General features: G+C 39.1%; 1 protein-coding gene across 4 annotated transcripts in view; it reads left to right on the forward strand.

The window, feature by feature from the left end:
- The window catches only part of LOC127809555 (E3 ubiquitin-protein ligase UPL6), a 117718-nt gene that overhangs the window by 41917 nt on the left and 54030 nt on the right, over positions 1-21771 (forward strand). For 3 of the 4 annotated variants that reach the window (XM_052348424.1, XM_052348425.1, XM_052348427.1), the window contains exons 6-16: positions 6083-6262; positions 6506-6688; positions 15016-15088; positions 15255-15373; positions 15484-15785; positions 15935-16031; positions 16347-16490; positions 16668-16751; positions 16834-16920; positions 17117-17257; positions 17379-17504. In XM_052348424.1, coding sequence (XP_052204384.1) covers positions 6083-6262; positions 6506-6688; positions 15016-15088; positions 15255-15373; positions 15484-15785; positions 15935-16031; positions 16347-16490; positions 16668-16751; positions 16834-16920; positions 17117-17257; positions 17379-17504 — 1536 coding nt within the window. The remainder of the gene's footprint in view (positions 1-6082; positions 6263-6505; positions 6689-15015; positions 15089-15254; positions 15374-15483; positions 15786-15934; positions 16032-16346; positions 16491-16667; positions 16752-16833; positions 16921-17116; positions 17258-17378; positions 17505-21771) is intronic. The other variant, XM_052348426.1, reaches the window with a different exon arrangement.

The raw sequence follows: 21771 nt of genomic DNA on the forward strand, positions 1-21771 counted from the left end.
GATGTGGTTCATTAAAGCTTCGAAGGTGGTAGGGGCGTGCATTAGTTTGAAAGGCATGATAGTAAATTCATAGAAGCCTTGATGAGTTCTAAAGGCAGTTTTTGGGCATTATCAGGTCTCATCTTGATTTGATGATACCTTGCCCTAAGGTCTTGTTTAGGAAAAGATAGTGGCACCGATTAACTCATCAAGTAGGTCTTCGATAATAGGTATAGGAAATTTGTTTTTAATAGTAATGGTGCTGAGTTGACGATAATCAACACAAAATCGCCATGTACCATCTTTTTTCTTAACAAGGAGGATAGATGAGGCAAATAGGCTTTGGCTAGGCTGTATTATAGAATTAGCTAGCTTGTCTTTGACTGGCTTTTCTATTTCAGCCTTTTGTACAGGGGGATATCTGTAGGATCTTATGTTCACAGGTTCTGAATTAGGTTTAAGATGAATGGAATGGTCAAATGGTTGTCATGAACCTAGGGTTCATGACGGACTGAAATGGACAATCGGAAAGATCCGATTGAATAAAGGTTAAGGGCATAATGTATTAGAGGGAAAATTGAAGAAGAATGGGGGAGAAATTAGAGAGAAAATGAGGGAGAGCAGAATAGAGAAATGAGAGGGAGATTGTAGGGAAACTTAGAGAGAAAACAGAATATTCATTTATCATTCAAAACATATCTTCTCCTCTTACAATGGGGCCTTTATATAGGCATAGTAGCTAGTTAACTAATTTCTAACAATCTCCTAACAGCACCCATGTGCTTCTAACAATTTGTAAAAAATATCCTAACAACCCACTACAATCCTATTACCATAATACCCTTCTATTATTCCTTGGGTTATGACAATTCCCCCCTCCTTGAAAGAGTTCTTGTCCCCAAGAACTTACAACAATTTAGCCATTGCTCCTCAACCAATACCAACTCTCTCTAGTTTGGTTGTCTTTCTTTTATCATTCCTTTTCTAGGCCACTTCTTCTTTGTTCTTGGATACTCTTCAGCTGTCAATGTGTTCACATCAAATGCCTTCAATGAATTTAGCCGCTCCTTTTCGCAGGTAGCAGCTGAAATCTGCAACCCTACAACCTTCAAATGTTGTTGCTCCTCAACCTCAAAATTTACAGCATCATTGTGGCACATTTTAGGAACAGCTCTACACACCTTCACAACATTGGAAGATATTTCAGCTACAAGTAGGCCATCTTCATAGCAGTTCGGCTTTTGGTTCCGCCTTTCCTTCACTTCTGATTCACGCTCCAACTCTTCCATAAAATGATCAATGCTCCTTGCTTCCTTGTTTTCTCTTTCTTTCAGCTTCTCCTGCTGCTACTCCATTCCAAGGAATTCCTCCTTGTTAAAGCTTCCATGATAATCATCAAAATATTCCACCGGAAAGTTGTAATGATACTTCTTAATAAGTATCATTGCAAATTCTTGCAGCTTCTCGCAAAACATTCGACCGAATTCCTTGCACTCTTCATGAATCCCATTGCTTATTCCTTTGTCCTTGTTGCTGCCAACTGAAAATGCTGCCTCCTTTGGCTGCCATTGAGGCTCCATTCCAGCTGAAAAGGAAACTTTCTCCTGCTGCAATTGAGACTCCATTGGTCTCATAAATGCACTGCTACCCATGGCCAAATTTTCACCAACAACATACTTCGACAGCCAAGAAATGGGAGTTCTATACATGCTTCCAAAGTCACCAGCGCTTCAACATTGACTTCCGTTTCTATAAACGCCTACCACAAAGCGTTCAACTTCTGCTTTTCCTGTTATAGCAGTTCCTATACTCACCTTAATTGCAACTCAATAGTTGAAGAACACCCACTCTACTTCACCTCCCTTCTTCAAATAAATTATCCCAAAATTCAAAGCCAAAATTAACCTTTGTTTACCTTACTAGCAGCCTAGGATTTGATTGGAATTACCGCAAAAGAGTGCTGGAATTCTCAGCCAAGAATCACCCCTCCAAATTCGCTTTCCACAATCCACTCCCAACTGCTCCAAATCTCAACGCTTCTGCTGTGCAAATACTTTCGTAACTTAATTGAATCGGTTCGGCCTCCAGATTCACCTCACGGAAATCAGTTGCTCGTTTTCAATGTCGAACCAGCGACCAGCGTCTTAGCTGGAGGTCACTCCTCCCGACTCCAAGCCTAATTGACGTCCAACATACACCTTCCGAATCAGATCGGAAGCTCAATTTATCCGTTGACAATCACGATTTGCAACTGCCGCGACCCACCCAATCACCGTCCACTGATGGTGACCACTGGCTCGGTCTCGTAATTTATTGAAATTTCACTGGGAACTTCTTCGCGTTCCACTTTCAGCCTCTGGGATCGTCTGGGCTGCTCACCTTCCTTGAGCAAATGCGATGCAACCAACGAAATTATGCGGAATTGAGAATTCGATGGTTGCGGTAGCTTACGACTTGGCTTCCAAGTCTGTTCCAACTCGTTGGAATTAGCTGTTGGAAGTTGTTGAATTCACAACCAGGAAGTGTGGGTCACTGGATTACAACGGCCTAACTTAGATCAACTCCACTTGTTCCTCCAATACTTGCCTAATCGAACCTCTCAATTGCACCTTCCGAACACGAGCCCAACCATTAAGATTTTTCGGAATCTCAAACGGATCTGCCTGGCCAAGCCGCCTTTCAATTCGAAATCGCCCGGCCTGCTCGTTTGGAATTCTTGACCCACACTCAGTAAATTCACAACCGAGAGTCACTCTTCCTCATCGTTTCCAAGTTCGCACCGAAGGTTACCTAAATCACCTAATGGAATCGCACTCACTGTCTAATTCGCCTTCAGTTCCGAGCCAAGTCGCCTTGCTCTTTCTCTTGGTTGAATCGTTCTTTGCCCTGCAATCGATTGCCGGCACTGTTCAATTTGTCGGACTCACCGAACCTTGCTCGGTCGATTTCACAGTCTCGTCTTCCTACTTGCCCAATCACCGTCAAACTTCACCTTAAATCTCTACTCGATTGATTTCACAGAGAGTCGCATATTGAGCTAATCAACGATAGTAGTAGGGAGTTGGGTAGAGAGAAAGAAAGGAAGAAATTGCAAGGGAGAACAGATGAATATAGAGGGAAAGAGAGAAATCAGAATTCGATTGATAATTTCGTTGGAATCCTTGTATTCGCTGGAATCACTTAACAGAGAGAACCGCTGAGAAACGGTGGCTCTGATACTAATTTGTCATGAACCTAGGGTTCATGACGGACTGAAATGGACAATCGGAAAGATCCGATTGAATAAATGTTAAGGGCATAATGTATTAGAGGGAAAATTGAAGAAGAATGGGGGAGAAATTGGAGAGAAAATGAGGGAGAGCAGAATAGAGAAATGAGAGGGAGATTGTAGAGAAACTTAGAGAGAAAACAGAATATTCATTTATCATTCAAAACATATCTTCTCCTCTTACAATGGGGCCTTTATATAGGCATAGTAGCTAGTTAACTAATTTCTAACAATCTCCTAACAGCACCCATGTGCTTCTAACAACTTGTAAAAAATATCCTAACAACCTGCTACAATCCTATTACCATAATACCCTTCTATTATTCCTTGGGTCATGACAATGGTCTAGTTGGAGGTAAGGATGTTGGCTCAGGAAATAAATCTTCAAATTCCATCAAAAGTAATTGTAAAGAGTTAGATGATTGTACCTTGGTAAGGAATTGAATAATAGCAGTTGCAGCCAGTGAATGTTTTTCCTCTGCCTCAGTCCATTCTTTCATCTGAAGAGCTTGTATAGAGTACAGCTGTGACACCTGAGCCCTTTTCTTCTGTAACAGTTTCTGCAATTTCTTACCCGTGATCACCTTGCATTCACCAGTTTCATGGCTCTGTCAATGTCAATTTCCTTCCATCTATCTCCACAGTGACATCTAATTTGTTGAAGTTGAAGGCTAGAGGACTAACTGTCCTCATCCAGTCTACTCTCAAAACAATGTCACAACCTCCTAAGTCCAGAATTCCCAGATCTGCTGTGAACTCTTGCCCTTGCATCAACCATTTGAAATCAGCACTTTCGTATTTGCTGTACATTTTGCCACCATTAGCCACAGTTACAGATAGAGGAATAGTGGCTGTCAATTTACACTTCAAGGCATTGGCAGTTGCTTCATTCAAGAAGCTGTGAGTACTGCCACTGTCATTAGCACTATTAATCTCCTCTTACCTGCCATTCCCCTCACCTTAATTATTTTTCCGCCAGGACAACCTTTTAGTGCATGTCATGAGTATAGTCAACTAAAATCCAATTAATGTGAATTGATCATTTGAATCCACAGATGACATCATAATTGATTGTTGTTTGGTCAACCTTCCAAGGCAAGGCTGTTTGACTCAGGCTACAGCAATTGAGCTAAGAGTCAACTAAATAATGCCCTCCCTCCCTCCCTCCCTCTATTACTTGCTGTTACGACCCTAGGGTTTGGCTAAGGTTTAGATGGAAATTTGAGAAGAATTCGGGAGAGAAAGAGAGAGGAATTGGAGGGAGACAACAAGAATAGAAGTAGAACAGAGAGGAAGGGAGCGAAGAGCACAAAGATGAGAGCGAGAAATCTGGGAGAGAACTGAAGAGAGAGAAGCATTCAATCAATTATTACTTAACATCCTCCAAAAGAGCCTCTCGGGTAGCTTATATAGCTACTCTTATTGTTAGTGCTTTCAATTATCATTTGTAACTGAAAGTATTACAACTCATCTAAAACAGAAATGTAATTAAAGAAATACAAGAAAAATACAAATCAGTAATTGCCGCATGCTTAATGACCATTGTATCCTAGGGTCATGACAATTGCCTAAGTCGACCCAACAACTGAGTGTCCTTGAGATATAACACCCAGTTTTGCTATTTTGGTCATTGAACACAATGATCGAGTGCCCACCTATAACACCCACTCTTCCAGTGTGTCATTGCCTTTGGAATTAAGGATGTTTTCCAATTAATTTACACCCACAAATTTCCATGAATTCCCATTCTGCACCTAAAGGTCCCTTGGAACACTAATTGTAGTACATGGATAGTCAACTGTCGATTGATTGCTGAAAACAAAAAAGAAGATTTGGTTGACTAGTTTTTCCCAAAGTTGATTGCATCATCAAGTGCTGGGTCCAATGACCAAAATAGGTTGACTAGGTTTCTAGACAATTGATTGTTTGGTTGACTGGATTCCTAGACAGTCAAATGTCAGTCGACTATTGGAACTAGTAACCAGTAACAAGACTAGTTTGTTCTGTCCAACAGTTGACTGTTGGGTTCTTGGAAATAGTGTTGAAAAAAGTCAATTTTCATGTTGGTAGGCAGCTTGAAAGTTGTCTTGGGTCCAAGAAAGAATAGTCTGAAAAAACCATACTTTTTAATTTTGAAAACATTGGTTTATGCTTCGTAAGTATTTTTAATAATCAAAATCTAATATTAGGGGTCCTTGATCTTTCAACCGATGCAAGTTGGCTCAAGACTGCAACCCAGTCAAATGCTCATGCAAGCTGCTATAGCTTGAGAACAATGAATACTTCATTAGTTGCCACTTGTAGCATGAACAATGAATACTTCTTCTTCTTCTTGTTTTTTTTTTTGTTTTTTGTCTTGACATCAAATATACTCCTGGCAATATTGAACTGGGTGATAATCAGGGTGTTTGGCCTGTTGTTATACCTTCCCAATTGTCTGCCAACATCAGGAGCATATAGCATTCTTTCAGCCCTGCCTGGCACCCAATCATGGCACCTACACACAATGTTCACCATCTTGTAGAATGTTTTCTGTACAAGGGCAGTGATTTGAATTGTCAGTAGTTGGTCATTGGTAAAACTTACAAGCTGAATAACTGCAACTACAAAGGTTTGTATCTCAAAGTTTATGAAAGTCCTATGGACTCTGTTCAACTGGTGCTTTTACCTACATTGGCCTGTATCTGCAATTTCTTCCTTTTGCTGTTAAGTGGTTGATTATAGTACCTCTTAAAGTAATCATCTTCCTGGCATTTTATAAACTTTTGTTTCTAGAGATTGCTCTTTTTGTAAAAGTGTAGATATGTTATTTCATCATATGTATCAATTGCGCAGAGGAGTTCAAAATTTGAATTTGCTGGAAAAATATCGTCATTGGAGAGGATCCTTGCTGTCATTATATCTCATGTTGGTCAGAGATCATGTGTTTGTCCAAATGTTGACCCGCGATGGAGTTTCTCATCACAAATTCTTACAATTCCATTCTTGTGGAAGCTCTTCCCAAACCTAAAAGAGGTAGTTTCTTGACAAAGTCCCTTACTTGCAACACTATGCTTCTGCATTTTAGATTAGAGCAGGGGTTTAGAATTTAGCTGGTGGAGCAGCATCTCTTGTAAGCCAATAGCAAACTTCTAATATTGTTCTGCTTCACCCGTTATTGTTGTGAAGTTTTTCTTTTTTTCTTTTTTTTTTTTTTTTTTCTGTTTTTGATTTTAAATGCCATTCTTACTTCCAGTAAACTGTTGTTCATTAATCCAGGAATTTGCAGCACGGGAGCTGAGTGAACATTACATTCACCAGATGGCTCTGTGTGTGCAAAATCATGTTAATGTTCTACCTAATGATGCATCAACTGAATTTCCTGGTTATGCCTGCCTTCTTGGTAACTTACTGGAAACAGCTGGAGTAACTTTCTCTCAGCCTGACTGTTCATTTGATATGGTGAGGAAGTAGTTTATCTTTTTAACAAACTGCTACTATTATACGATACACTCTTTACTGAGTTTTTGAAGCAACTCTTGGTTGTTAGCTTAGTTTATGTATGTAGTGGAAAGTGTAACTGCGGTGCCTTTAGGGTTTAGAATTGAGTTCTAGGTGTATTTTGAATTTAAAGCGGCATACTCAAATCCACTTATTTCCATAAGCAAATTGAAAGAAGTCTGATTTGAAGCTCACCAGTCAGTAGTTATACTTGACACTGTTAGACATGTCTTCTTTAGTAGGGTATTGGCCCGAGTTTCCTCTAGATTGAGGAGGGCCAGGAGGCCTCTTTGTTTACCAAGGCATGCATCTTGTGAAGGTTAAAGTTGTGGAGAATTAATATTTGGTTGTCTCATGTGACACATTTCCCTGGTTTGAAACCCTAGTAGCAAGGGTGTTTGGCTTATTATAGAGGTGGTTGATGGGAGGACGAGTGGGTTGTTGTGGCCAAAAGGACTCGGAAGTGGATGTTCTTGACATCCATGGTAAGGTATGTGCTTCTGTAGCTGCTTCCATGCCCAGTCCTGTTGTTGAAGATATAATTCAGAGAGCTTTAAAAAAGATGTCAACCTCTCAATTAGCTTCAAGATTTGCAACGATAGAGGGATTGACTGATCATTCTCCAACATCTCATATTTTCGGTGTTCAGTTCTTAAACTATCCCATGTGTCTGGTGAGCAGAAAAGAGTGGGTGGGAGGCAAGTTCAGGGGCATGATTTGTTCATTGGCCCTTCATTCTTGTTTGACCTGCTGTGCTTAGAGAGGTTAAAGGATTGTTCAGAGCAAAGATTTGGTTTTCGAAAGGGAATCACTGATGTTAGACCGATGGTATCTGGCTGAAGGATGTTTCACATTGGGGTTTTGAATTCTTCGAACCAAAGCAAGTGGATTCTTGGGGCCTTTTCAGTGAAAGCAGATCCAGCATTAGAAAATGCATGTTCTATAGAAGTATTTGTCCAAATGAAATAAAACAAGCTATGAAAGAGAGAAAAAATGTAAAGCAGCTGGGCTAGATAGTGCCCCCATAAAAGTATTGAACTGCATGTTAGAAGAGGGTATGTTTGGTTAACAAAATAATTTAGTGTGTTTCTTAAGCCAAAAACGATGTTTGATGAGTGGAGAAAGAGCACTTTAGTGCTTATTTGTAATAATTGACAAGATATTACAAACTATGAAAATTATAGAGGGATCAAGCTAATGATTGATACTATGAAACTTTGGAAGAGGGTAATTGAGAAGTTTAAGAGAGAAACCAATGCCTCTAAAAGCCATTTTGGTTTTATGCCTGGCTGATCAACTGAACGTTATCCTACTCATTGAGACGTCTAATGGGAAAGGCCAAAGATAAACAAAAAGATATACACATGGTATGTATCGACTTAGAAAAGCTTATGATAGGGTCCCTAGGGAAGCCTTGTGGAGGGTGTTCAAGAAGAAATGGGTTTGGATTGCTTATATATAGGTTAACAAAGTGTCGTGTAGCTAAGGGGGGAATAATTGTAATAAACAAGGAAGGCTGGTAGGTAATTGTAATTGTGAGGAATTTAGTCATTTAAATGCAGTGTTCTAAAAGGCGGCCTAGGCGGCGGAGAGGCGCTAGGTGGCCCCTGGCCGCCGTGAGTTCCTCCAAATCGGCCCCTTAGGCGCCGACCCAATTAATCGAGCTCGGGCAGCTCCTAGGTGGCCGATGTGGCCAAGGCGGCAAGGCGTCGCCTTGGCCGCCCAGATGTGGTTTGGGCTTGAGACCTCTCACTCGACTCAATCAGTGATGATCGTCGCAGCCGCCGCTGCTGTCGTATCGGCCTAGGTCGCCCGACTCCGTATTCGCCACCGCTGGACGGGGACTGGAACAACCTTCGGACTTACCCGTGGTAACACAGCGACGGTCCGATTGGCATTGGCAGGGGGCAATGATGTGATCGAAGGAGGCAGACGGTTCGATTGTCAATGGCGGGGGGGCAGCGATGTGCTTGGAGGAGGCAGGTTTGAGAGAGAGAGAGAGAGCGCTGTGAAATTTTTTTTGGGGGGTGGGGGGTGCGGTGGGGGAAAGAAAGAATATATTAAGAAAAAAATTAAAAAATATTAAATTTTATAGGCGACACCTAGGCGCCAGGCAATAGCTTGCCGCTTGACTAGCGCCAGGCAACAGCTTGCCGCCTGACTAGCGCTTAGCGCCTTTTAGAACACTGTTTAAATGTGGAAGTGGCAATCGCTTCTGGCGCTAACTTTCGCTAGGACCGAGTATATAAACTCGGCCTGCCTCACGGAGAAGGCATCGAATAACATTTGAACAAATTTTAGTTCTATTTTCCTCTCAATTCTCTTTCTCCCTCTTGTTTCATCTTCTAATTTTCCCCCCTTTCTCTAATTCCTCTTTTCCCTACATAATTCTCACCAAGTCCTCTCTACAAAACGAGAGAACACCCTGCTGAATCCAAAGGATTTGACAATTGGTATCAGAGCACCGATCTTAGCCCTAGAACTTTGACAAGCTATACCAATGGCAGACAACACTCGTATGAAGCAGATGGAATTACAGCTTCAGCAGGTGACGACCACAGTGATGGACATGCAGGCTAGAGTCAGATCAATTGAGGACTCGATCGGAGTGGTGGTGGATAAAAGGATTGAGGAAGCCTCAAATCGATTGCGCGGGGATATGCACGATCAAATCAGAGATGAGAGAACAAAGCAATATGCTGCGAGATTAGATGCAACAGTTCATGCTCATGTTTTCGAGCCAAGCACAGATGAGGATGTCTCCAGATTTTCCCCCACGAGAGAGATCAATGCAATACTACCGGGAACCGGCACTTGCTAGAGGATGGTAGGATCCTCGGAGGTGGAGACTGATCCAGTGGCAACGGGGATCAATGGAGTGGATAGGAGGCTGGAGATCCAGGTAAATTCTACCCACCACAACTTTTCGGTTCTGAAATTGGAACTACTAGTGTTTGATGAGGCTAAGCCACGGTGGTGGATCCGACAATGTGAGAAATTGTTCGGAATACATCAAGTAGCTGAGGAGCAGAAGATTAACCTGGCGGTGGCCTACTTGAATGACATAGGGGACGTATGGTATCAAGGTTGGTAAAGAGTGAGAGAAGAATGTAACTGGAATGACTTCGTGAAGGATTATGTGAGAGGTTTGGAGAAAGGAGGACTACGGATGTAGTTGAAGAGTTCAACAAAATGAAACAAAGTGGATCAGTGCAGGAGTATCAGCTCCGATTTGAGGAGTTAAAATCTCTGATGCTCAATAGGAGGAATCCATACTTGACTGAAGCCTATTTCGTGTCAAGCTTTATTAGCGGATTGGGAGAGGAACTCAGATCCGCGGTTAAGATGACAAGGCCAAGGACGATTCAGGAAGCGGTGGAGAGTGCTCTGCTCTAGGAATTAAATGTGGAGGCATTGATAAAGAAACAGAGGAATCAGGGTAGGGGAAATAGCTTGGGTGCCGTATTGACAAGAAGGGAGATGTATAGGGCTGGGGCAATGCCAAAGCCACCAGCACTACTACCACCTACTAACATGGGGTAACAAGGAAGCAGAGGAAACGAACATAGGAGATCATCGGGGTTATGTTACAGGTGTGGGGATAAGTATTTCCTTGGATACCAATGCAAGAGGCAATTGCTCTTGTTGGATGGAGGAGAGATTGAGGAAGATGCAGGAGAAGAGGCGTTGGTGGTAGGTGATGATGGGGAGAAGGAAGGCAACGACATAATATCCCTCCATGCCATAAAAGGAGTGGCTAGTAATAAGATTATCAAGGTTGAAGGAATGGTGCAAGAAGGAACACTCATGGTCCTAATTGACAGTGGGAATACCCACAACTTCATTGATGAAGGGATAGTTAGAAAAATGAAATTTGAGTTATCTAACACCCAACCTTTAGCAGTGACTGTGGCAAATGGAAGCAGGGTGTTAAGAAGATCAGCCCGCATGGGGTTTTGTTAGACAATGCAAGGGGAAACATTTGAAGCCGACCTTAGGCTGCTGAAGCGGGGGGGATGCCAAATAGTCTTGGGAGTTGATTGGATGAGAGGGGTAAGTCCTATTAGTTTCAACTTTAATAAGATGGAGGTTACGTTGGAAAAGGGAGGTAGGAGAGTTACACTTCAAGGGAATATGGAAACAGGTCATCAAATTGATCAAGGTAAAGAGGCTACACAAATTTCTCAAGTGTAAGTTTTCCAAAATGGCTCAATTATTCTCGATTGAGACTAGTGAGAAGACTAAGGAACAAGGAGAACAAGAGGGCCAGTGTTTAATAACTATCAGCAAGCCAACCATAGACCTATGGCAGGTACATGAGCTGGCCTCCCTTGATGCATTACTTATTGAGTTTAGGGATCTATTTGTAGAACCTAAGGACCTACCCCCCGAAAGACCATTTGATCACTCTATCCCTTTACAAACAAATGTTGAACCAGTTAATATAAGATCCTAAAGATACCCACCAAAGCTCAAAATTGAAATTGAGAAATTAGTAAAAGAAATGCTGGACAACTCTATAATTCGAGCCAACAAAAGCCCATTTGCATCTCCCGTCCTTTTTGTTAAAAAAAGAGATGGAACCTAGCATTTTTGTGTTGACTACCGCCAACTTAAACACATCACAATCAAAGATAAATTTCCCATTCCCATCATTGAAGACCTCTGAGATGAACTAAGCCATGCATCTATTTTCTCCAAACTTAATCTACGATTCGGTTATCATCAAATCCGAATGAACTCAACTGATATACCCAAAATAACCTTTAGAACCCACCATGGGCATTATGAGTTTACAGTAATGCCTTTCGGATTAACTAATATATCAGCAACATTTCAAGCCCTAATGAACCACATCTTTGAACCTTATCTTTGAAAATTTGTGTTAGTATTTTTCAATGATATATTGATTTACAGCCTAACTTTTTCCCAACACTTAGAACACCTTAGAATTGCATTTAGTATCCTCAGACTCAATCGGCTATGCATCAAAAGGTCCAAATGTGACTTCGCCCAGAAGTAGGTGGAGTACTTGGGACATGTGATTTCCTGTGCTGGAGTTAGCACTGATCCCAAGAAGATTTCAGCTATGGTAGCATGGCCTTAACTAGAGAACATTAAGTCCTTAAGGGGATTCTTGGGGCTAACGGGTTACTATTGTAACAGAACATAAAATTAAGATTGAGTGAAAGGAAAAACTCAAGAGAGAAAACTAGAACCTCGTCCAAACTTTGATTGAGAAAATCAGAATAAATCTCAATACAATTACAATAGAAAGGCTACCTTATATATAGCCTTGATTACCGCAACTATAAACATATCAAGCTAGCAATCCACTACAACTGAAACAACATCCTAATAATACACTCAACCAACTACAAACACAACATATAAAGTGAAAAACAATACCAAGACAACTACAACAGATCAACTGCCTTAGTATCTTCAATTCAAAGACACCCTGAAATATCTAATTTTCTCCCTCTCAGTTCCCTCTCAGTTCTCTTTCTCCCTCTCGTTTCATCTTCTAATTTTCCCCCCTTTCTCTAATTCCTCTTTTCCCTACATAATTCCCGCCAAGTCCTCTCTACAAAATGAGAGAACACCCTGCTAAATCCAAAGGATTCAACACAAAGACATGTACTATCAAAGCCTTAGCACGTGTTAGCACTTATGGAGCAGATAGGGAGGCCTTTCAAATTACAATTGGATTATATCAAGGACCAATATAACGTCCAAAATTTTAGCATTTTCAGATATTTTGGAACAAAAATGGAAATTACCAGAATGTTGGGATTTGGGATGAAAAATGTGATTTGAGAAATTTCTAGGGGAGAGGGGGTTTAATGGAATTTTCCAAAACTAGTGGGGATCAATTTGGAGAAAACCCAAACTCACAAGGTCCTTGTGATATTTTACAAAAGATAAGGGGCATGGTTGCAAGGGGCAAAGTGAAAGGAGAAACAAAGAGGGAGGGCTTAATGGCAATTTTTAGAAATTGTAGCGTGAACTCTTCAACAAGGTTGCAGCGTTGTGTTGGCCATCATTATTGGCTAGGGCTAGGCCCTAGGGCCATTAAAGCATAAAGGAGAGACTCAAAGAAGAAGGGAGAAGGTGATTGGCCAAAATCGGTAGTGTAACCGCTATAGAATAGGGATACTTAGCGACGAAAATTGCAAGGAAGCATCAAACAAAGCTAGGGGTTTAGGGCATGATTACAACTATTTTTCTGAGCCTCGAAGAAGAAAAAAGAGCCTGATTTGGATCAATTTGGTGGTTTTGGCCAGTGAAATTCGATTATAAAAAGAGTTTCGGGTTGAGGGTTTTATAACCATGTTTGGGTCGAGATTAAGGAGATATTGGGGGAACTTGGGAGAGGGTTTTGTTTCTGGAAGTTCTAAGGGTTCCAAAGGTGGTCTCAGGGTGGGGTTTGTTGAAGAAAACAAGAAGATAGAACCTTGCCAGAAAATTGGGTATGACAGGAAAAACTAGTTGGGTGATCGGATTTTTGGTTAGTTTGAGGTATGGGGTAGAAGGAAAGGAGAGGAAGAGAAAGAGGAGGAAGAAACGAGAGGAGAAAAGCTAAAAAAATAAATTGTCAGAAAATATCAATGGTGATTGGACTATTGGAGAAGAAGACAGGATTGGGTGGATGAGGAAATGGAAAAAAATAGGAAAAAAAATTGAGATGATTTTCATGTCTAGGGAGGGGATTCGAACCCAAGTGGCATTTTGAGCAGGAATTTTGACACCTAATGCATCTTTCAAAGATAGTTTATAAACTATAAAATGTCAAGGTGAGTGGTTCTCCCTAAAACTAAAGTTTGTCATACATGTTGAGCACATGTGATGAAGATTCATGCCATATAGGATGCTTCTGCATTTCATGTTATCATCTGCAATACACATGATGCGTTCTTTATTTGTCATGTTACTCTACATGTGGTTTAGTGACAAGAGCATGTTTGATCATCATGGGTGGTTTGGCATTGCCACCTTGACCCTGGTGTGAAAGGTTGCGTAAAATGATGATCTAGCAAGGGTGTTTCATCCTTGCATCACTAAACACAAGGAAAATGGAAAGCATGTCATTTTGCATCTACATGCATGAAAACCATTTGAACCATCACTAAATGATTTAACATTTAATGCGACATATTCAAACGTGTTAGGTAACTCCAACAAAGGGAAAGAGAAGCTGAATGGTTAAACCTTTCATGTTGAATGGCTTTTTAGTAATTTTGATTTCCATTTAGGGTCATGATTTCATCTATGAGCGCGTGTTGTAGTAATGATTTCTTTTGTTTTCTATTATAATTCCTTTATGGATTTGCCCATTGTAATAAATGGGCGCCTTGTTTCAGGTGATGTAATAAATGTTTATTACTTACATATTTATGGTTATAATTTGTCATTTAGGTTCAATCCATGCCAATTTTCCATACTTAGGTTATTGGGAAAATTAGGCATTGGAGAAAAACAAAATCCTAGTTCTCTAAGGTAGTGACATCCTAGGAGGTGTGGTGTTACGACCAAGATGTTAAATTGTTAATTATCAGCTAATCTAAAAGATTAAGATACAATAGAGAGGGGTAATTTTGCATTTATATTATTATTTACTTTTAATATGGCCCCTCACGTGTGGGTAGACTTTATTGCATAGTTGTGGCAGCTATTTAAATATCAGGTTGGTAGTGAGGTTTGTACACGGGACTTTATCTGCTTTGGTATTATGTTAATTTCTTAGTCACCAGCTAACATAAAAGAAAAGCTTTTAGAGGGAGGGCGAATTATATGATTATTTTTAGTCTGAATGATAGCTAGTAATTGAAAAGAGGCAGGGTTTGGGGTGAATAACACTCAATACAAATTTTATTTTTCTCTAAGATATATATACAAGACTCATTTCCTAATCTAGAATGCTGTAAGAAATGCAGGATTAGTTTCCTAATCTAGGATGCTGTAAGATATACAAGATTAATTTCCTAATCTAGGATGCTGTAAAAATGGAAATAATTCCTAAGCTATAAGGGAATTCAATAGGCAAGATAATAATAGAAGATAACTTCCTAAAATACTGTGATATAAATCCCGCTAATTTTGGATTCCACTAATTCAGGATTCTTCCTACAATTTTCCAATTTTCCAATTCAGGATGATGTTCATTTTTTAGCCTGATTCCAGTTTGCATTTGGGTGTTTTATTTAACTTTCTCAGCTGCAGTATTAGGAGTTTTCAGATGCAATGTATTAATAATGCTTTGTTTTTCCTCTTCATTTCTTGATCAGGCCATAGACTTTGCAGCTGTTGCTACATTTTTGTTGGAGGCACTTCCCCTTATGCAATCATCTACTAAAGAAAGTATGCTTGAATAGTGTTATTTGTGAACTTCTAGGGCATTCTTTTTTCCCTTATCCTACTCATTTTCCCTTTATTATGTTGTGCATATACAAAACTTAATCTTAATGTCCAGTTTTTCTCTACTGTTTCTGATGGTACGTTTGTTTGCATTACCATTGTACTTCAGATTCCATAGGGTTTGATGATGAACTGGTTGCTAGTGATGAAGTGGTCAATAAAGGTCTCCATAGGGACTTGGAACTACAGATTTCTAGTGCAATGGATCCGCGATTTCTTCTACAGTTTGTGCGTAATTTTCACCTGCTATACTTAGTTTTTGACATGACAATATTTCTGTATTCCAATTTTTTTACTGCCTCTTTAACTATAAAGCTACATATTATACCTTTGAGCAGGCAAATGTCTTGTTTGGAGGGATTCCACTAGTCAGTGATTTGAAGAAGGGGCCTGACAGTAAAGAGGTGGTAGCTGTTGGTGCTGCTTGTGCTTTCTTGCGCATAGCTTTCAACATTTTACCCCCGGAGTGTATTATGACTGTTCTAGCTTACAGAACTGATCTTGTTCCTGTACTATGGAACTTCATGAAGCGATGCCAGGAGAATCAGATGTGGTCATCCTTTTCTGGGCAATTACCATATCTTCCGGGAGATGCACCTGGCTGGCTATTACCTTTATCAGTTTTTTGTCCTGTGTATAAGTAAGAGAAATGCTTATTCTGTTTGTTTTTGTTCATTGTTGCTAACTAGTTGCCAGAAATAGTTTCATGGTAGTTTGTGCTTTGCATGAGGTTCTGACATTATGGTACAAGTTGCTGGAAGTAGTCTAACACCCATTTTTATGGATCAGGCACATGCTCATCATAGTTGATAATGAGGAATTCTACGAGCAGGAGAAGCCACTATCATTAAAAGATATCAAAAGCTTGATTGTCATTTTAAGACAGGTATATTTTTACTGTTGTAGAATTGTCAAGGTGACATGTACAAGAAACTGATGCTTGGCAGTCCTCCTTAGTTCATTTTCCAACTGAAATATCTAACATTGTATGTCAAATCAAACTGGAAAGTAGGATGTCACTCTTATAGAAAAATAATAAAATATTTATAGGAACAAGAATGTTACCATTAAAGTTTCAAACCATTCTCATTGGAAATATTGTTATTTTGTATCATGCAAGTGGGAAGTCTGGTTATAAAAGCAAAGATGGAAGTCCAGTTTTCCATGAGTATAAGAATTTTTTACTTGCTTATCCATGTAGGCATTATGGCAGCTCCTCTGGGTGAATCCTGTTACTAACCCTAACTTAGATAGGTCTGCTGCTAATGTCTCAACTCTGAAGAGGCACCCTCTAGAATTTATTCAGCATATGGTTGGAATTGTGGCTTCTGATCTTCTGTCTCAGGTATATACGATCTCATCCTTCCAATTTTCCGCTTGCATTCTAGTGACAGCAGTACTGGCTTAACAAAATGAAATTCTGTTGGTGCCCTTCTCTTTAATCTTTATTCAAGAATTTGGGAGCTTGCAAGCTTCATCATTATTTTTTTACTAACTCAGTCATGTAAGAATGCTATTGTAGTTGCAAGACTGGAACAGCAGACGACAGTTTACAGATCCTAGTGATTTCCATGCTGATGGTGTTAATGATCACTTTATTTCTCAGGTAGATAGAGTTTCATTAATGTGTTGAGTCATTCAAACAAAATTATTGTTGTTCATGGTTTTAATATGTCATCTTTCTCCAGGCCATCATTGAAAACACCAGGGCTCATGAAATACTGAAATATGCTCCGTTCTTGGTGCCATTTACAAGCAGAGTTAAAATATTTACTGTGAGTTACTAACTCATAACATTTATTTTGATTTCAACTCCATGTTTCTAAATAATCATAAACATGATAGGCTATGGTTTTCCCCAATAGTTTACCGTACAAATCTTTATTTCAAATTACATTCTATATATCACTAAGTCAGCTTTTTAACTCATTTGTTTCTCTGTGATCTATGGTCTTGAAATTTGTCCACCAGTCACAGTTGGCAGTAGTGAGGCAAAGATATGGGTCTCAAGCTGTTTTTGCTAGAAACCGGTTGAGAATTCGACGAGATCACATTTTGGAAGATGCTTTTAGTCAGTTGAGTGCGTTATCTGAAGAGGATCTTCGAGGACCGGTGATGTCTCAATTTTTTTGTGTGAAACATTTTCCCTTTTGCCTGGCTGACATGTTAGAGATCAACTAGATTTGTTTTCCCTCTATATCAATAACTATAAATTTTTTGGTGAACGTGCCAGGTTCGCATCACCTTTATTAATGAATTTGGGGTTGAGGAAGCTGGCATTGATGGTGGTGGCATTTTCAAAGATTTCATGGAGAATGTTACTCGAGCAGCTTTTGATGTGCAGTATGGGTTGTTTAAGGTTGTTATTGTTTAGCTGGTATTAAGAATTATGCTCTCTCTCTCTCTCTCTCTCTCTCTCTCTCTCATATCTGTATGCTCAAATTAAAAAGAATTTATCTATAGGCTGATTTTATAGTGATCTAGCACCATGGATACAAAATATTGCCACTCCATATGAATAGTGTTAAATAATTGGGAAAAGGGAAGAATACTTTCTCACCTTTACAAGGAATGAATGTACAAGTATAAATAGAGAACAACTCCTAAGTTTTAGGACTAGATTACAATAATTAATTTACAGAAAAATACAACATAAATCAGTAAGTTAGTTGTGGATAATTTTGGCTGTTGCTCTATCTTTATTTTCTACTCTATTTTCGCTAACACTCCCCCTCAAGTTGAAGAATGTATATCGCATATTCCAAGCTTGTTTGTCAAATCATCAAATCTCTTTGCTGGCAACCATTTGGTTAGTATATCTGCTACCTGATCCTCTGAAGGCACATAGGGTAACTGAATCAAACCTGCTTCCAATTTTTCCTTTATAAAATGTCTATCAATCTTAACATGTTTAGTCCTGTCATGTTGAACAAGGTTATGGGCTATGTTGATAGCTGCTTGGTTATCACACCTTATCCCAATTGGGCCTTGGATTTGAATCCTTGGTCTTCTAAAATGATTTTCAACCATAAGACCTCACATAGGCCTAGGGCCATGGCCCGGAACTCTGTCTCTGCACTTGACCTTGCTATCACAGTCAACTTCTTGCTTATGTGACCTTGCTACCAAATTTTCTCCTAGATATACACAATAACTACTTGTAGATCTTTTATCTGTTACTGAACTTGCATAATCTGCATCTAAAAAACCATTGATGCCCAATTCTTTCCTTGCTTTAAAGAGAATTCCCTTGCTGTTTAGATCCTCCTCACAACTAGCATGTGCTCTTTTGTTGGATTGTGCATGAATTGACTCACAAGGCTGACTGCAAATGCTATGTCTGGCCTTGTGTGGGATAGGTAGATTAGTCTCCCAATAAGTCTTTGATATCTCCCCTTATCCACCATTTGTCTGTTTGGATTATTCCACAATTTGCTGTAAGGTTCAATTGGAATTTGAGATCCTTTTCCACCAAGCAGACCTATTTCTGCCAACAAATCAAGTACATATTTTCTTTGGGACAGAAAAATCCCTTCTTTGGAGTAGGCAACCTCAATGCCTAGGAAAGATTTAAGAGTGCCCAAGTCCTTGATTTCGAACTCCTTGCCCAATTTTTCTTTTGAGTTTGACCTACTCTTCTTTATCATCACCTATAACAATCATATCATCAATATACACTAAAGGAATTATTATCTTGCGTTCCTTTGAATGCTTTATAAAGAGAATATGGTCCCCTCTACTTTGAAAATACCCTAAAGCTTTCATAGCTTTAAAAAACCTACTAAAACATGCCCTGAGTGATTGCTTAAGGCCATATAAGGCCTTCTTTAGGTGGCATACCTGTCCTTCATTACCTTCTTGGAATCCTGGTGGTAATTCCATATTTACTTCTTCCTCTAAATCTCTATGGAGGAATGCATTTTTGACATTTAGTTGTTGTAGGTTCCATTCAAAATGGGCTGCCAAGGATAAGAAAATTCTGACCGTGGTCATTTTTGCTACTGGGGAAAATGTTTCAAGATAATCAATTCCATGTGACTAGATATATTCCTTAGCCACCAGTTTGGTCTTATATCTTTCAAGGGTGCCGTCTTTCTTGTATTTAACATTGAAAATCCATCTACACCCAACAGGATTAACCCCTTTTGGTTTGGATACAAGATCCCATGCGTGGTTCTTTTTCAAAGCCCCCATTTCTTCCATCATGGCATTTCTCCAATTCTAATCCTTTAGTGCCTCTTGGACTAATTTAGGAATGATAATTGCATCTAAGGATGCCAGGAAGCTCCTATGTTTTTGGGAAAGCCAGTGATAGGAGATGTATTTGGTTAAGGGGTGTTTTGTGCAGTTTTTCACCCTTTTCTAGCAGCAATAGAGAGGTCTAGATCATCAAAAGATAGATTCAGTAGAAGTCATGGAAATAGGTTGTGTGAGATCATTACCTTGACTAGAAACTGAGAACTGGATCTGTTGGGGTTCTTAGCCAGGCTACCTTCGCTTATAAACATAGGGTGAACCCTTAAATCGTACTGGAGGTGACATCATTTGAGTGGCTATTTCCTCATTCACTTCAGCATGATCTTGTCCTTCTATATGGCTACCAGTACCTGAAGATAGGTTGTGGTCAGTGGTATGGGAAGGCTAGGAATTGAGGCTGGAATGAGAAGGTTGTTTGGAAGCGGGGGCAGAGGCTGGGTTTGGAATTGATATGGTTTCAAACAATCTCTCAAGGCCTGGTTCGAGAGATTCAGCAAGGCTATTACAACATTTGGTTTTCATCACAGTAATGCAAATTACACTATGTTCCTTAAAAACAAAGGAGGTAAGGTGACAATCCTTATTGTGTGTGTGGATGACATAGTTGTAGCTGGAAATGATCCAAACAAAGTTGAAAGGCTGAAAGCATGTCTAAGAATAGAATTTGAGATTAAGGACCTTGGAAAATTAAATTACTTTTTTGGTATAGAGGTTGCAAGATCAGATAAAGGAATCTTCATATTTCAAAGGAAGTATGTCTTAGATTTGCTAAAGGAAATAAGGATGCAAACCTGTTGACACTCCAATTGAGGTAAATCATAGATTGAAAATTGGAGAAGGAGATGAAGCAGATCAAAGTAGATATCATAGATTAGTGGGAAAACTTATCTATTTATTTTGCACCAAACCAAAAATTGCCTATGCCGTCGGAGTTCTGAGCTAATTTATGCATAAACCTAAGGATATTCACATGGAAGCAATCTATTGGATCCGAAGGTACCTGAAAACCGCATCGCGGAAAGGTATGTTCTCAATTAAAGGGCATTCTAACATTAAAGGTTTTACTGATGTTGACTGGGCATGATCCCTTGATGATAGGCGGTCTATATCATGGTATTGCACCTTTATTAGAGGAAATCTGGTCACATGGAAATGTAAGAAATAGAATGTAGTGGCCAGATCAAATGCAGAAGCTGAATACAGAGCCATAGCCCTAGGAGTGTGTAAACTCTTTTGGATAAGGAAAGTACCGGAAGAACTTGAACTGACCAATGACAAAACCTATCATGTTGTACACTGACAACAAAGTAGCAAATAAGTATTGTCAACAATCTTGTTCACCACGATAGGACCAACCATATTGAGATAGATAGACATTTCATCAAGGAGAAACTCACTAGAGGGCAGCTATGCATCCCTTTTGTTCAATCCAAGAATCAGCTTGCTGATGTTTTTACTAAAACCTTAACCAGCACAACTTTCCATGGGATTATTGCCAAGATAGGCATGGAAGATATTCACAAGCCATCTTAAGGGGGAGTGTTGAATAATTGAGTACTATGCAATCCTACAAATCGTTCTAAATCTAGAAAGCTTCCATATCCTGTAGGATCTGATCACATCCTCAATTCACAATCATATCCTCATTTTTTGGAAAGATCCTATTATATCTTGTAAATATCCTTGATTGTATAATTTGTTTACTTTTGGCATATTCCTAAATGCACAGATTTCCCAGCCTTGTAGGAGAAGGGTCTGATCATGTAATCCTAGTGTAGTAACACTACTTTCATCTTCCATTTATATTGTTCGTATCAAATCCTACAATTTTAATTTTAAAATTGATTAATGATCAATAATATTAGTAATATAATATATTAGTTTCATGAATAGTAAAAATGTTAATAGGTAGTAAATTGACTAATAATTGGTCAAAATCTTAATAACAATAAAGAATTATTAATCAATAATGTTGTAATATTAATAATATCAGGAGTATAATACTGGTAATATTAATTTTATGATTTTATCAATCTGATTTAGTCACAATTTGATGTAATAATACAATAAATTATTATAAGTAAAAATATAGTATTAGAAAAATCATAAATATTTGTTGGAAGATAAAAAGGATAAGGAAGAGGATGATGCATAAGTATGAAAGGATAATAGCAAGTTAAACTCCTAGATGGAGAAAGAAAAGGATGAAAGTAATCTTGGAATCGGTTAAGGATATCCAAGTCATATCGATCCAAAATTGTAAATTAGATAAGTTGATAGTTATTGTTATCTATTGCTATAAAATAAGAGATATTGTAGGAGATTTTTTAGGAGTTTTTTTGTATATAAGTTTTTCTAAGTTAATGGAA

This window comes from Diospyros lotus, chromosome 9 (genome assembly GCF_014633365.1).
Source record: "Diospyros lotus cultivar Yz01 chromosome 9, ASM1463336v1, whole genome shotgun sequence".
NCBI lineage: Eukaryota > Viridiplantae > Streptophyta > Magnoliopsida > Ericales > Ebenaceae > Diospyros > Diospyros lotus.